The following is a 17,781-nucleotide window of genomic DNA, read 5'->3' as shown; positions in this document are numbered from 1 at the left end:
TAGCTCACCTGAGCATCAAGATTATTTGGAGAAACCAGGCTGTTGCTCTGCCTGACACCATCTGAGGACAATGATAAACATAGCACTCGGCGAGTCTTCGCAGGTGATTGGATCCTGGAGGAGGCCTCCCTGCTGCTCTTTTGCTCCAGAGCTTCATTCCTGCTCATTATCAAGTCTGGACAGGAACCTGGAAAACAGAACAGTAAAGGATGTTAGTAAAATAACTACCTTCAATATCAGAGCTCAGGAAAGCTACTTTTGGGGACAACAGCTCAAGGAATTTCCCTGGGAGCTGCAATTCAAAATGCAACTATTCCAAGATCTTTATACAATGCTCTGTGGATACTTATGACCACTTTTTCTGTGAAACAACATTTATGTTGACCAGACTCCTTTCAAATTGATTGGAAAAATTTTTTTGATTTATTTTAGTCTTCGTTTTGTTATAAGCACACTTATAAGAGCTGTAAGCTCTTTAGTGTGAGGCAGCGGTTCCTACCAGTGTTAAAATTCTTCCTCTCTTTCAGTTAGTGTCTCAGTTTATAATATGCTGAAAGGTTATGTTAAAAACGAAATGCTTCGTTAAATCTTTAATTTTAATCACATCAGCAAGTTGCAAACAACAACAAAAGATAACAGTGACAGCATAAGCCTTTAGATGAGATGGACTCTGGTTCATGAAAACCTATGCTTTATGCCTACCTGTACAATGCTGGGAAAGAGACACCGGAGAAGAGAGATGCAAGGCCTTCCGGAGGTGCTTTGTAAGCAAGCCTGGAAATGCAGAGAGAGAAAAATGCACATTACAGGTCAACATCCACATCTGCAGGTTTAATATTTGCAGTTTTCATTACTGGAGAATTTGATTAATTGGGTCTAAGAATCTCTATGGCATCTGGGGGGAAGAAGAACAGTTATGTTGAAGGACCTAGCTATTTCTAGAAAAAACATCTTTCTAGGAAACTCTAAATCCCCCAGCACAACTCTACAATCAACTGCCAGCCGAGTGGTGAATTCAATCCTGGTGATCTTTAAAGATGTTATCCACGTTGCTGAACCCTAATCCTAAAATGAGATCAGTGAATTCACAAATCCTCAGTGAACCAATGAATCCCAAAATTGATACAGAACAAAAAACATTTTTAAGCAAGGGTGAAGCTCACACACATTTACATGGGAGTAGATCAATTTAATTTAGGTTGCATCTACATTATAGAATTTATGCAGGTTGACACCTCTTTAATCTCTGTGGTTTAATGCTATGGAATCCTTCACAGAATCATACAGTATTTAATACCCCCAATGAATTAAAATAAAGCAAGTTTTTTTCGTATCAGGAGCAACTTGAGAAACTGCAAGTCACTTCTGGTGTGAGAGAATTGGCCGACTGCAAGGACATTGCCCAGGGAATGCCCAGATATTTTGATGTTTTTACCATCCTTGTGGGAGGCTTCTCTGCATGGAACTGGAGCTGATAGAGGGAGCTCTCCCTGGGGCTGGATCCGAACCAGAAACCTTCAGGTCAGCAACCCAACCATCAAGCCATCAGTCCTGCCAGCACAAGGATTTAACCCACTGTGCCACCGGGAGCTCCAATAAAGCAAGTCACCCAGCTCTTGAACGACACTGAAACGTATGTGCACACATCAACCAAAAAGTAATGGTCCTAAGTCATAATATTTAGAATCAAAGAATCATAGAGTTGGAGGAGACCTCATGGGCCATCCAGTCCAACCCCCTGCCAAGAAGCAGGAAAATCGCATTCAAAAAATTTAAAGTATTTCTGTTTTGCCTATCAGCCCATAAGGGCTCTCAAAGTAATACACAAATACAAACCATTGAATGTAATACAGCATTTTCAAACCACTTTAGAGTTATCTTTAAAAACTCTTTAGAACAGTATCAAAAGATGGTAAGAACAGAAGTGTGATTAAAATGTATGCTGTCCTTGAAAGGTTTGCTGGAGCAAGGAAAATGTTCCCCTTCAAAAAATATACAGGGAGCTATAGGTGCAATGCATGCCTCAACCAAGAACTCACTCCATAGCCTCAAGGTGACATTCCTTCCATGATTTGGGCCAAATGGAATTGAGTGTAACAGACCGTCAATTAAACCTCTGCTGTGTAACAGGCATTTGCCCAGAGCAGTGGAAGGGACCACAGTGACACAAAAATGCAGACAAACACTGAGGGTGTTATACAAGCAAAGTAGTCCAAAGAACTGCAACAACATTGTGAAATCCTATGTGTGAGGCAGACCTGTGTGAAAAAGCTGTGTAGGATATTATTATTATTATTATTATTATTATTATTATTATTATCATTATCTTCATTTTTATCCCACTTTTCTCACCTCGCAGGGGACTCAGAGCAGCGCACAACATACATTTAAGCAAAAATTTAGTGCCTCATTATACAAAGCAAATAAAACATAACATAAAATCAATAGAAACAATCAACATATAAATACAATTTAAAACCATTAACATTAAGATATTAAAACATAAAACAGCATCTAGATACACCCTACTAGCCGCCTCCGCCCCCTCCCTCCCCTCCCCTCCCGTCATGATCTTAAGGTCTTCTTCAGCTCTCTTGGATGGTGCTGGATACATGGTATTCTAATCATATTAGATAATACTGTAAGACCAGGGCTCAAATCCCACTCAACCAGGAAAAACTTGGTTATGTCACACACTCTGAGCCTCAGAGGGAGGCAAATTCAAACCACCTCTGACCAACCCTTCCAAGTAAACCCCATGGTAGGGTTGGTTTAGGCTGCAGGCTTGCACAAACTATGGCCCTCCAGATGTTTGGGCTTCTAACTCCCAGAAGACCTAGCCAGCTTGTCCAATGGCCAGGAATTCTGGGAACTGAATTCCAAAATACCTGGAGAGCCACAGGTTATGCAGGCCTGCTTACACTGTTAAACATGAAAACATGCCAATTTTTCAAAAATTGAAATAGATGGGTGGAAGCCTATTCTTTCTCTCCCCCCCCCCCTTCTATTTTCTTATTTTCTCCATTTTGGCAATCTTTGTGGAATATCCTGGGGCAGAAATGTAGTAGTTACCCACCCTTGCATTAGTTCATCTCTCAGGCTGCTCTTTTTCTCCTGATTGACAGTGACTCTTCAGATTACGAGCAAAAGTCTCTCCTACTCCCAAAGAGAGACCCCAAGGCTGAAACTGAAAGCATCTCAGAAGCTATTGTTGAGCACAAAGCATTTGCTCTGCCCCAAAACCAAGACCCTTCCATGGTCATGCGAATTATTATACTAGGTAGTTTCAACCTGAACAATCCAATTGCCCATGGGGTACTACAGAAAAGTTACTTTGGGGGAACACAATTGCCAGAATCTACCAGCTGGCATGACCACACAAAAACAGTTTTAAAATAACACATGTTTATGAAAAAGCAGTCTTTGCAAGCATCTAATAAATTGGGTTTGCCAACCATTTCCTCCTTTCTCTTACTTACCTGCAACCCCGTGTTTTCTGGAATCACATCTTCTGTTCAGTAGTGTGCCGACCACTTCCTCCATGGTATCCAAATCTGAAATATGGAGGAACAGATGGTTTCAACCTACAGTACGACAGCTCATGTTTACAGTAGATGTAATGAGTTGGAAAAATGATAGGTTGAATGACAGATTCATCTGCAAAATCATTTGAAGGATTGTGGGGTAATGTTTAAATGATGTTCCTTATGGATTTTCCAAATGTCAAATTTTCTGGAGAGTCAGCCTACCAACAGCATATTGTTTCCAAGGAGCCCAGGCAAATCTGAACTGAAGCAAAACATTATCTTATATAATTTCTATTTAATATATGTATTTTTATTTGTTTATTTTTAATATATAGAACACTTTTCTCTCAGGACATGACCCCATTTTTATACATTTTAAATAAAATATATAAGTTAGTTACCTTGCATGCAATTCCAACAGAAAGGTAGACTATAAACCCAATAATAAATCACATACAACCTTTCTAAATAATCTCCATGCATTATCTGAAAGTTTCCACTGAATCTGAAAAACAACAAAGTAATGTATCTGAGTTTATTGATGGAGTTTTTGTCATTAGGTTAACTGATTATATGTTTTATGCATTTATATTTATGTGGTGTTATGTCCTAATTGCTCTATGTTTTTAACTTGTTGCATGTTTTCTATTGTATTGGAAACCACCCTGAGTCCCTTGAGGAGATAAGGCGGTATATAAATAAAGATTGTTGTTGTTGTTGTTCCACAGGGAACATGTTCCCTGTATGGCCAGGGAACATTGCCATACAGCCCGGAAAACACACAACAACCCAGCAAGATAACAGGTGCTTTAACAGTTTATTCACTGTAACACATTACCTTGAGCAAAACGTAATAGGAAAATATGGCAATTAAAATAGGCCATGAAAGTAATTCAGCCTAAGGGAGAGGTCAGCATTGCAAAATGCCTCAATCATGCTGTTATGCTCAGCCAGTATCTTTAGCAGAGGTGGAGATCATTTGGTCTTCCTGATATTGCAATTTCTAACATTTTCCACCACCTGCTACACTGGCAAGGGCTACTGAGACTTGCAGTCCAACATTTGCAGAATCACAATTCCCAACTAGATACATTTCACTCTAGAAGCTGATGTAGTTATGCAGTTTTTTTTTGTAATTGTGTGTACATGTGTTGCTTGCTGTACTAGAACAAGCCACTGTTCCAATTATTTATAGTACCAGTTATGCACCAACAAATTAGCTTCAACTATGCTTGGATCTACCCTTCCAAATAATACAGTTTGAATATTATATGGTTAGTGTAGACCAGGGGGTCCTCAAACTTTTTAAGCAAAGAAAAAAATACGAACAAATTCCTATGCACACTGCACATGTCTTATTTGTAGTGCAAAATAAACAACAACAATAATGAAAGAATAATACAATATTTAAAAATAAAAACAATTTTAACTAACATAAACCTATCAGAATTTCAATGGGAAGTGTGGGTTTGCTTCTGGCCAATGAGATAGTCAAGTTAAGTAGGACTGTTGTTGCTGTGTGCCTTCAAGTCATTTCAGACTTTGGGTGAGCCTAAGTCTAAAACTGAAGGCAGGGGTCAGGTAAATGACCTTGGAGGGCCGCATCCGGCCCACGGGCCTTAGTTTGGGGACCCTTGGTGTAGACCCACATAATGCAGTTCAATGAAGTTCAAACTGCATTATTCGGATCTACACTGACCATACAATGAAGCTTAAATTGCATTATTTGGCAGTGTGGGAATGAGAGATCACCAGGAGATGCTGTTAATAGCTCACGACTTGCAAATTCAGGTTGAATGCTCATCTCCAAATATTGAACCAAGTCAAAGAAGGCTTTGGGAAAACAAAATTTCAGGTATGTTCCAAGTTTGTTCATTGCTTATTAGATCTCTCTATTATAAACAAAATGTACACGGCATATAGGTAAAGGTAAAGGTTTTCCCCTGACGTTAAGTCTAGTCGTGACCGACTCTGGGGGTTGGTGTTCATCTCCATTTCTAAGCCAAAGAGCTGGCGTTGTCCGTAGACACCTCCAAGGTCATGTGGCTGGCATGACTGCATGGAGCACCATTAAGTCGACTTCATATATAAGCTGAGGGCAGGATTTTGGATCAAAATCATGGGTTTTGATATGAGCTGTGGATAAGTGGATGCCATTCCAACGCCACCTCCAGAACACCACAATTTCCTTGCCCAGATACTCAAAAAGGCCAGAAGCAGTGCCACGTTGGAGTGAGTATAGAGCAGATAGGTTGGTGCTTCTTTTAGGCTCTCTTGGAATGGACTAAGCACTTGCTTTTCGCCATTCTACTGACAGAAGGGGATGATTCCTTTCGGATAAGTTTTTGACCCATCGATAAGTCGACCCAGTTTTAGGAGGTTGGTTGCTTAACTAAAATGTCTAGACTTATGTATCTGTATTAGCTACAATCGTGTAATTTTATGCAACACAACTGACGCGACATCTTGGCCTTTGTTTGGTGGCAGGTTGATGTATTGCTGAATTGCATTGTTGATTTGCCAATGTTTTTCTTGCATGTCGTTTTAAATTAAGTTTCTGCATTGAGCAATTGGAGATGAAATATGTATATTTCATCCCCAACTGTTCAATTTAGCAGCTTAATTTAAAATGACATGCAAGAAAATAAAATTACACCAGTGTAGGAAAACTGGAATTATCAGAACAAGCTGATGACAGAACACAGCCATATAGCCTCCCGTAGAGAATTGAAGGGCATGCAATGTCCTGCAAGAAGTGTCCCACAAAAGTAGCACCTAGATGTCTTATAATTTTGAAAAACTGGTGGCTTTTCTTTATTTGCTATCCTGATTTTAGAATTTTTAATACTGGTAGCCAGATTTTGTTCATTTTCATGGCTTCCTCCTTTCTGTTGAAATTGTCCACATGCTTCTTGTGAATTTCAATGGCTTCTCTATGTAGTCTGACTCAGAAAACAGGAGAATTCCAGACATGAATCAATCAGGGCCAGCTAACAGCTCCCAACAAAGGATTCCCCCAGGCGATAAGTAGCCAGACCTTGAAGCTGAAAGGCTTTTCAATGCTAACCATGGTGGCCAATTGAAACATTCACACCTGCCTCAGGCAGACAAGAGTTATTTCTCCCAACTTGGACATTGTTCCACAAATATATAAACCTCACTTGGACTAGTTTCTAACCTCTGAGGATGCCTGCCATAGATGCTGGCGAAACATCAGAAAAAAGTGGTTCTGATTAATGGAGCTGACAGCCCGGAACATGGCCAGACCGCCAGGAAAACTCACAGCAACCCAGTGATTCCGGCCATGAAAGCCTTCGACAACACAGAGCTACAAATGTGGCCCTTGGCCCTCCCTTTGCTCACCTTGCACTGGACAAAGAAAACCTAGAAGCATAACGTGGGAGGTGCACAAGGGAGGGAATAGCAAAGAATAATCCTGAATCAATACACTCCCTTCTGTTCCACTTCATCTCCCACTTCCCCAGTTTTTTCTGTACACAATGTAGGCTTTTTTCTACCTTGTATATTTAGCCGCCATCTGGCATTCAGGCTAGGACACAATATCACAACTCCATTAATCACCCCCACAGACGCAAATTAGCACCACGTTTTAAATGCTGTTTACACAGGCCCACTCCAAGGGGATATGGTTAGAATAAACCCCACATGCCTAGTTTCCAACAGAACTCACAACCTCTGAGGATGCCTGCCATAGATGTGGGCGAAACGTCAGGAGAGAATGCTTCTGGAACATAGCCATACCGCCCGCAAAACTCACAGCGACCCAAGGCATCTTTGCTGGGAGTTCCTGGGCTGGGGCCAACAAAGATGGAAGCGTGTTGTCGAAGGCTTTCATGGGCGGAATCACTGGGTTGCTGTGAGTTTTGCAGGCTGTATGGCCATGTTCCAGAAGCATTCTCTCCGGACGTTTCGCCCACATCTATGGCAGGCATCCTCAGAGGTTGTGAGGTGAAGATGAAGGGCTTGGGAAAGTTACTTTTCCGAGACTAACCCCCTCTGCCTGCGAGGCGTGTCTGTGTGCAAAGAAATGCCCTCCGAAATTTCTAAACTTCCAAAACTCTCTTTTCTCCCAGGAAATCTTATTTAAGAGAAGCAGGAGGAGGAAGGGCTGGGAATAACGAAGAGGAAAACGTGTCCCCTTTCTGAACTTTTCTTTTGTCCTGATCACAACGTGGATCCAGAGAAAAGGAGGCCAGGCCCGACAAAAGGGAAGAAGCCAGAAACCAACTGGGGGGGGGCGGGAAATAGATGCTAAGGGGCGGCCGAGGCAATAGAGCTTCTAACTTGTCCAAGCTGAGCTTCCTCCTCCCTGAGCCCACAGCCAGCCAGCCAGCCAGCCTTACCAGGAGTCGAGACGCGTGTGCCGCCGGCCCAGCTTGCGCGCTCCTTTCCCGGCCCGTCCGCAGGATCCCCGGCCAGAGCCGGAACTCGGGGGGAGACGCCGCCCACCGCCCCCCACAACACACGCCAGCCCTCGGGAGGGAATGGGGGCGGGAGCAGGGGAAGGTGGGAAACGTAGTCTTCCAGGCCCAGGTGGACCTCCTCTCTACAAGCCCCCCAACTTTTGGTCTGGTTACAACCTTCGTTTCCTGCGGCGTGCAAACCCCCGTTTCTCAGTCTTGGGACCCCTGCCAGGTTTAGTTTCCTGAGGAGAGAGCATTGAAGAGTTGCATTGCTATAAACCTAATCTTTGGGTTGCTGTGAGTCTTTCGGGCAGTATGGCCGTGTTCCAGAAGCTTTCTCTCCTGACGTTTCGCCCCCAGAGGTTTGTGAGGTCTGTGGGAAACTAGGCAATTGGGGTTTATATATCTGTGGAATGTCCAGGCTGAGAGAAAGAACTCTTGTCTGTTGGAGGCAAGTGTGAGGTGTCTATGGACAACGCCGGCTCTTCGGCTTAGAAATGGAGATGAGCACCAACCCCCAGAGTCGGTCACGACAGGACTTACCTTTACCTATCTAAGCACTAAGCAGTACTCTTTATAGGTAAAAGTAAAGGTTTCCCCCGACGCTAAGTCCAGTCATGTCTGACTCTGGGGGTTGGTGCTCATCTCCATTTCTAAGCCGAAGAGCCAGCGTTGTCCGTAGACACCTCCAAGGTCATGTGGCCGGCATCACTACATGGAGCACCGTTACCTTCCCGCCGGAGTGGTACCTAGTTATCTACTCACATTGGCATGTTTTCAAACTGCTAGGTTGGCAGAAGCTGGGGTTAACAGCGGGCACTCACTCCGCTCCTGGGATTTGAACCTGTGACCTTTCAGTCTGCAAGTTCAGCAGCTCAGTGCTTTAACACACTTCGCCACCGGGGCTCCTAGTACTCTTTATATTGAGCCTCTTATGTTGAGCTGTCTATTTTTGTAGGGCTCTTAACACTATCACTTAACACTTTGAGCTCAGTCTAGAAGTACAAGTCTTTTAAAATGCAATTTTCTATATAATGTTAGAAATAGCAAACATTTGCGTCTTCCTGTGCAAACCTCAGCTTTTCTGTCATCCTCAAAGGCAGCCCCACAATAGCACATAATCTGATCAGGATGTTGTCAATGCATGAACTACTGCAACCAGATTATCTTCACTCTGAAAGCTAGTCAGGGAACAAGAACTAAAATTCTGTTTCTTCTTATTATTATTATTCTTATTAGTATTATAATCAGGGTCGTAGCCAGAACAAAAATTTGGGAGGGGTTTTGAAAATTTCAGGAGGGGGGGGGTTGAACCCTTAGACCCCACCCCGCTGCTACATACCTGTCAATATCTGCTTGAGATAGTGCCTGGAGGGACTCTTAATTTTTTTGCGTCTCATAGACCTAGCATGGGGATTTGGTTAACCAGTTAAAATTCATGAGTAAACCAGGTTTTTTTTAACTTGAAAAATTGGGGGGGGGGGTTGAACCCCTACCCCCCCCCCTGCTACAGGCCTGATTATAATCATCATAAAATTGAGAAATTCGGCTTCAATAGTTGTTCCATTATTAAACTTCAGTAACTAAGCCCAGATGCTCTATACTAGAAATGCAACAACACCATTGATATCTTACTCTTTCTGCCCTGCTCGATTGGGTGAATGGCTGAAATATCTATGGTAGATTTATAGCAAGATGAGGTATTTAGCTGGTGTCATTTCTTTTCTCACTTCACCTACGTATAAATTACATAAGAGTACCAATTTTGTACTAAGGCTTGCTTAGCTATTGTATTCATTATTGTAACAAATGTGCCAGCAGATCTGAAATCTCACCACTTATTCAGTATGCACTTCTGAACACTTCATAGTAAGCTATCTTTCTATGCTATAAACAACTACACATTTATGAGTCATAAAAGTGTATTTTAGATTATTATTATTAATAATAATAATAATAATATCCCACCACCATCTCCCTGAGGGACTCGGGATGGCTCACAAAACACTCAAGGTGTGACACAAAATACAATAAGTGCAGAACAAAACATAGGCAATAAACAGGCAACACAACATCATAAATTCACAGTACCCTCTGGTGAAAACAATAAAATACAGTAATTGCTGTAGATAAAAGAGCAGTATTCGATCTCAGAATTGTAAAGTGCTAAACATGGCTTTCAGGTTTGTACAGAAAAATATTTAAAATGATTTCTTTCATTTTATGCTTATTTTATCAAGCTGCAGATTCAGTTATATATTCTGCTTGATGCAGGTAGAAACCTATGTTGCACGCATGGCCCAATGACGCCAAAGCTAAGAAGTCACATTCCATTGCTTTCAATGACCTGAAATCATTAGAAGAGTTTCATAATGGCTGTGCTGAAGCCACTGACTCCTGAATAATGCTTTAACTTAGAGGGAAATCCTTGAGTTCAATATGAAATCCAACCAAATCATAAAATTGGAAGGGACCACAAGGGCCATCTAGTCCAACCCCCTGAAAGATGGACACTCAAATGTAAATCCTGCAAATTCACCAAAGCAGTTATTCCATTGTTGAACAGCTTGTGCTGTCAGAATATAGCAAGGTTTAGCTGAAATCTTTTCTCCTGCATTTGAATTTATTGGCTCAGTCTCCAGTCTCTGTCCCAGTAATCCTATGCTCCTTTGCATATTTCAAAGTCTAATAACAAGCAGGAAACATGTGGATAGTATTCATGATGCAAGTCACAGAGATTTCTTAAAGTTCAGCAGCATTTTTCCATATCCTCAGCAAGAATTGCTAAAGGAAAATGCAGTACATAGACGAGTACTCACCTGGTTTTCAAACCAGCACCTATCAGCCTTTCTTTTGCTTTGCTTCCTTATTGCTGTCCCTGACACTTGTATTCTACTGTTGCTGGACAGCTTGAATAAATCAAACAGGCATGTAGACTCAGTCATTTATGAAGGATTTATTTTTCCACAGAACTCACTATGATTGGCTCACTTTGTGTTTCTAAGATACTGTTTTCCATATGATATCACACGTCACCACTCAGAATTCAAAAAAAGAGATGTCTCATAAGTTGTGTTATGCTAATATAGACAGGAAGCTAATGTGTTGAACCTCTTTCCAAACAGTTTGTGGACAAAAAGCCCTGAACAGAAACTGCTCTAAATTATTATACAACTAAACTATACCTGACCTGAGTGTTAGTATCTTCTGTCACAGCCCTTATGCACTACACAATTATGGCAGTATGATTCCATTAACTATGGAATCCCAGAATCTGTAATTTTAAGGGAAGACACAAGTCATCTCCGGCAGTTCTAAATACCTCTCCCTAAACTCCCTAAATCACAGGATTCAAAAATAAAGAATTTGCTCTTTTTTTAACCTGAAAAAACATCACTTCAGGAACTTCTAGATGTTACATCATGACTCTATGGCCAACATCCACTAGAAGCTGAACTTATAATTGTAGGAGGACAAGCCACAACTATGGAGGGATGATTGTATCATACTGGAATTGAATGGGTTCCATTATAAGTCCCCACTGAGACATAAAAGTCAATTGGTGAATCACACTCTCTTATGACCTACCTCACAGGGTTGTTATGAAAATAAAGGAGAATATGAAGTGGTTGCTCCCCCCCCCACCTGATTTCCATAATTTGGTTATATAAGTAAATTATGACATTGTCACAGTCACCATTACCAAAAAATCCATATATTTTCATAACAATCTGATAATTCCTGTTTTCATATCCTTTACATTTCAATACTTATCTGCTACCTAAATCAATTTTTCCCCCTTCCCTCTTCCACCCTCCCCCCTCCCTCTAGGAACAGTTGTACCTCTGCTCTTTGTATTATTTTATTCGTTCGATCATGAAGATTGTCTGATTCAATTCCTTTCCCTTTTGCTCTGGCTATAAGCCCTTTCCATTTCGACTTCCAGTTCTCCTTAGGATGTCCATTCGTATATTTAATTCTCCTTTCAGTGATGTAATCTTGAAGCATATGATTTGATAAATATTCATACCATTTTAAGTTCCCATTTCCTTTGTTCTTTCTATCCTAAGGCTACCATTGCTCGGGTTGCTGCTATCATGTATCTTACAATTTCTTACGATTTCTCCCCATTCTTTATTTCCACCTTTATCTTATATTTTCTGAGTAAATAATTGTTTTTGTTCAACTCCATTTTTATCCCTAATATTACCTCCATCTTGTTCTTAGTTTTTAATAAATTTTGTAGCTTTTCACTGTCCCACCACATATGGATTAAGCTTCCAGTCCCCCCCCCCACACACACACACACATTCATGCTGTGATTGATAACTTTGAGAAAGCCGAATTTTGAGATTACTGCTTCTAAGCCCTAAAATGTTGAGATCATGTTAAGTGATCAGAAAAGCCAGTTTGTGGAATTATTATTGTTAACTGCCATCAGGCTTATTGGGGGCCGCAGTGGCACAATGGGTTAAACCCTTGTGCCGGAGGAACTGCTGACCTGAAGGCTGGCAGTCTGAATCTGTGAGACAGGGTGAGCTCCCATCTGTCAGCCCTAGCCTTCCATGCGGGGACATGAGAGAAGCCTCCCAGCAGGATGGTAACATACCTGGGCGTCCCCTGGTCGCTGTCATCTTAAATGCTTTTCTTCTTTTACTCTTCTGACTGTTTGAGTTTGTACGTAAATATCCAGGGTTGATAATCTTTAGTTCACTTAATTGTCATTTTCATTGGAGAGTATATTACACAACTCCAGAAATTTCTGTCCAAAGATATTTATGTGCACTGCATTATGAAGAATAATATAATCTATATGTTTTTAGAGAATATAACAACTTTTGTGTTGTCCTCGTTAATGTATTAAATGGAGGAAGGCCAACCCTGTTAGTGCCAAAACACACCAAGTTTTTAAAACAAAGCAAGTTGCCATCTGTCAGAATCTCATAAGGTCACCATAAATCAAAGTGGACATGACGGCAAAAAATACCGTGTTTCCCCGAAAATAAGACATCCCCATAAAATAAGACCTAGTACAGGTTTGGGAGACTTGCCGAATATAAGACCTCCCCCGAAAGTAAGACCTAGGAGGGAGCCGCTGGTGCCGCTGCCGCGGCTCCCTTCTCCTTCCTCAGCTGGTGCTGTGCAAATAAGAAAGTGCTGCTCACGCTTTCCCCTCTCCCTTCCGTCGCTTCCCCCTTTGGTCGGCACTCGCTGAAGAGGGGGAAGGAAAAGGTGGGAGAAAAAGCTTCTCCTTAGCCTTCCTGGCCGGTGCTGTGTGAATGCAAAGGAGAAGGGGCTGCTTGTTCTTGTCCCTTCCCCCTTTGGACGGCACTCGCTGAAGAGGGGGAAAGAAAAAGGGAGAGAAGCAGCTTCTCCTTAGCCTTCCTGGCCGGTGCTGTGTGAATGCAAAGGAGAAGGGGCTGCTTGCTCTTGTCCCTTCCCCCTTTGGACGGCATTTGCTGAAGAAGAGGAAAGAAAAAGCGATAGAAGAGCTGTGCGAATGAGATCCTTTTCTCCTGCCTTTCCCTTTCCCTTCCGCAGCTGCCGCTATGGAAGAAGGGAGAGGCACGCACTCTTCCTGCCTTCTCACTTTCCAGCTTCCTCACTTTCCACGTGGCTACCTTTCCTACCTTCTTCCTCGCTGGGTGTGTGCCAGATAGTGTATGAGAACCAGGTACATTTTTCAAGAAAGGTCTATTATTATTACAGTAGAGTCTCACTTATCCAACACTCGCTTATCCAACATTCTGGATTATCCAACGCATTTTTATAGTCAATGTTTTCAATACATCATGATATTTTGGGGCTAAATTCATAAATACAGTAATTACTACATAGCATTACTCCATATTGAACTACTTTTTCTGTCAAATTCATTGTATAACATGATGTTTTGGTGCTTAATTTGTAAAATCATAACCTAATTTGATGTTTAATAGGCTTTTCCTTAATCCCTCCTTATTATCCAACATATTCACTTATCCAACATTCTGCCAGCCCATTTATGTTGGATAAGTGAGACTCTACTGTATTTCTACTTTTTGGAAGGGAGACAAATGAGGAAGGAGGCGTCATGGCTTTAGGAAGAAAGAAAAAGCATTCGCTCCATATGTAGCTCATCTTGACCCAGAGGAAGCCATTCTTTGCATGCATTCTGCTGTAGACATTGCTGGCCTGCAACTCCCACCATTCCATAGCTAAGGCCTGATGGGACTTGTAGTGCAAAACCCACTTTCCATTGACCTTAAAAGAGTGCTCTGACCATCCACCTGAATGCTAAGTGTATGTGTGAGATGGGCAATGTGCAAACCCCACAAGCTGTTTCCTGTGGCCCTCCATCCTCTTTCTGTTCCATCCAACTGGGCCTTTGAGGCTGTCAGTGCAGATCCCAGATGCTCTTGGCTTTAAAACTAAACTAACAAAAACCCTGAAATTGTTCTTCACTCCACTTAGATGCCACAAGGAGCCCTTTGAGTAAAAAAAACATTTTGGGGATAAAGACAGATGACATGGGAAGGGAATGTAAGCTTCTAAGATCCAGTATGGGGATATCCATTCCTTGGATCTCTGGCAGTTACAGATCCCTCTTCTAAAATAAAACAATTAATTACATTTTTCTTCATGTGAATCACATTTTCTGGTTCTGAAATTTGGCAAGTACATCAATATTTTTGTACACTGGAAGATCACCTGTCACTTGTAATGCACATCACAATCTGAGCTGCCTTTTCCCTCTTTTATGGAAGGGTATTCTAATCTTGAAAATTAATCAGGAATGACAGGAATATCATGTTATGGACTGGAGTAGAGTGCAATATATGTCTTGATATGATACCTCATGAACTGTAGTTATTTTTCTTAATCTGTTTATCTTATTATGTTTATATTATTGATGCACTCCAATTGCTCTTTATGTGATTTTAATAGAAATAGTAGCAGTAACAAGACATTCTTGATAGGATTCACAGTTTGTCTGGTTATGTTGGCTTGTGATGTTCATTTTTTTTTGTTCAACAATAAATGTGAATTCTTCTTCATGAAAAAATAAGACATCCCCTGAAAATAAGACCTAGCACATCTTTGGGAGCAAAAATTAATATAAGACACTGTCTTATTTTCGGGGAAACAGGGTAGCAGAATATATTTCAAAGTAATTCAGTGGGTTTTCTCTGTTTGGGACTGACAATTAGGCCTGAGAAACCATAGGTGAGTTACCTATGAGCACTAGTATGAAAAGCAGAGTTCTCAGAACAGAAAAGGCAGTTTAGTAAATAGTTTCAAGCACGCGCACACACTCACACACACAGAGAGCCTCTCCAAGTAGTTAATTGCCACTATAGTTTAACACTGCTGTTTCTCTAAAGTAACTCAATATCTGACCTGAGGTATAAAAACATTACTCTCAATTCTAGATGCTGCTTCAAAATTCACAGTAGTGCACTGCACAAGGCACAATGTGTGTGTGCACGCCTTAAAGTTGCCTGACCCAATGCATTTTACAGATATTTCTGAGATATGGAATACTGTTTCCATATGGAATTTGTTTCCCACACATATATACAATAATGCTTATCTAGTTTTCTCTCGGTTTAATTTTAAAACTACCAAAAGTGATGTGAAAAGGAGGATTTATTTGTTTCCTTTTATTGAAAAAATACTAATAGGATCCCATGTAAGGCTGAACTGCAACAATTTTTAAAAATATTAGCAAAGACAATGAGCACTGGCTGTAATTACATTTCTTTACACAAGTTTGTCTCTTCCCCTTGAGTCTGGTGGGAATATGTGGTCCACACTAGTCCATATACCGGTCTCACTCCCTAATGTTAACAACAACACATTAACTCCAAACTTGCAGCATATCTTGTACATGAGTGTCTGCCTCTTGTGTATAGTCCTTCTCTCTATTGTGATGAAAGGATAGATTCATTGAAAAAAAATTACATTGTGAATTCTGGCATATTTCAGTTTGTAAGGTAACTGCTCTTTTATCTTTCTTGGGACTCAAATTAAGATTGAGTCACCTTCCTCAGAATACAGTACATTTAATTCTAAATGATCCTGATGTCATATAGTGATGCATAGCAGATGTTCCTTCATCCAAGAAGAAAGTGCACTAATGCCAAGCAAAGTGGAATAGGGACAAGTCCCTTTGTTTGGCTTTGGGTTTTCTTAGCTGCCGGGTAGTGGCAGTTTGAAGCGTGTCTTCAGCCCCAAGGTTTTGTCAATATCTTCCACCGGCTGCAAGTTGTGCCACTGTGCCACAGGTCTGCGGGCATTGGCCAACATATCTGACCAGTGGCGCAGCTGGTTGCCTGTTGCTCGGCAGCCGAGGAACAGTTTTCCAATTTGATCATCCTTGGTCACTTTGTCAGAATCCCAGACGGAAATCACCAGGTCAATGTTCTGGAAAGAAGGCACAAAGAAGTAGTATAGAAAGGAAATCCAAAGGACAAAAGACCAGGTTGAAGTTTCAAGAAATATATTTTTGCAGAGCAGGCATTATATGTTGAAAGTATATGCCTCTCCCACAAAATTGGTTGTCTAAAATGGCATTCTTGAGCAGCAATTTGGGTTGAGGGTTCATTCAGTGCCATTTCCTGAATGGCAACAGGCTGGACTGAATGGTCCTTGTGGTCTCCTCCAACTTTATAATTCTAAGATTTAATAACCATCATCATATTGTTACCAAGCATATAGCCCTCCAGATGTTGTTGAACTGCAGCTCCCATAATTCATCACTGGCAGTGGTGAATAGTCTGCAATTGCTTACCTTTGGCTGATATCATATAATGTGCATGGTTAGTAGGCACCTGTATTGATGGGTTCCAACTCCTGTAAGCCCTGGACAGACGTGACAGTGATGAGGCGTTATGGGAGCTGCAATCCAACAATGTCTGGGGGACTGTGAATTTCTATTCTGGTTGATTCCAATCTCACACATAAATAAATGTGTTGGGGCAGAAGAACAGCTCTGCTGTATCTTGTACTAAATTTTGAATATGTTTTAAATGTTTATATTTCAGTTCAATTTGGTCTTTAAACTTGAAACTTTTGTACTACAGTATATATTATCTCAACCAATTCATTTTCATTTGCATTGTGAGCCATTTTGGGTCTCATTTGGGGCAAAGGTAGGACATAATCAAACAAACACATAAACACGTTGTTAGCCCCTGTCTCATCCAGACAAAAACACATGGGTAAAAACTCATGAAACAGGCTTTTCCTATCACGATTGCATGTCTTTAAGCTGATAGCAATGCCCACTGGGTGATTCCAGGGAAAAGTGACTCTCATGGTTTTCAGAAACAACAAACATGTGGTTTATGTTGCATCTGCTGTTGGTACTTCCTTTTAAAAAAAAACCAAAAAAAAACACCTTTGTATCCATTTTTAAATGCAGAAAATGTGGTGCATGTGGCAAGAAGAAAAGGCAGAGTAAATATAAATGCAGGAGCAAGTGCATTTCTAAACATTTGAGCTGAACCTAGAAGGGTACTTTTAAGAAGGATGAATAGAATGACATGTACCGATGCCATCCATGACTGATGTGGTAGAAATCCAAGAGCACCATCCTGCCACTGCTGACCATGTCATTATATTTATCATTTTTCAAAGTTACCTTCAAAGTTTTTCCACTCCACACAGGACTGAGCTCTGCAAAAGATTTCCTACTATGAAGTGATTGGTGCCAGAGAGCCAGTGTAGTATAGTGGTTTGAGCATTGGCGTATGGCTGTGGAGACTAGGATTTGAGTCCCCACTTGGCCATGGAAACCACTAGATGACCCTGGGGAAGTCACACACTCTCAACCCTAGAAAACTCCA

General features: G+C 41.2%; 1 protein-coding gene across 3 annotated transcripts in view; it reads right to left on the bottom strand.

Annotated features, from left to right (window-relative positions):
- Positions 1-17,781, bottom strand: part of syt8 (synaptotagmin 8) — a 55,791-nt gene that overhangs the window by 12,657 nt on the left and 25,353 nt on the right. Inside the window, exons 1-4 of one of the 3 annotated variants that reach the window (XM_062967634.1) lie at positions 13,117-13,246; positions 3,480-3,554; positions 703-774; positions 9-187 (exon numbers count right to left, since the gene is read on the bottom strand). In XM_062967634.1, the coding sequence (XP_062823704.1) occupies positions 9-187; positions 703-774; positions 3,480-3,543 (315 nt within the window). In that variant the 5' untranslated portion in view covers positions 3,544-3,554; positions 13,117-13,246. Of the gene's footprint in view, positions 1-8; positions 188-702; positions 775-3,479; positions 3,555-10,770; positions 11,603-13,116; positions 16,358-17,781 lie in introns of those variants that run through there. The other 2 variants (XM_062967632.1, XM_008108068.3) reach the window with 2 other exon arrangements.

Source organism: Anolis carolinensis, chromosome 1, assembly GCF_035594765.1.
Source record: "Anolis carolinensis isolate JA03-04 chromosome 1, rAnoCar3.1.pri, whole genome shotgun sequence".
NCBI lineage: Eukaryota > Metazoa > Chordata > Lepidosauria > Squamata > Dactyloidae > Anolis > Anolis carolinensis.
This window is presented reverse-complemented; position numbering and strand designations above follow the sequence as displayed.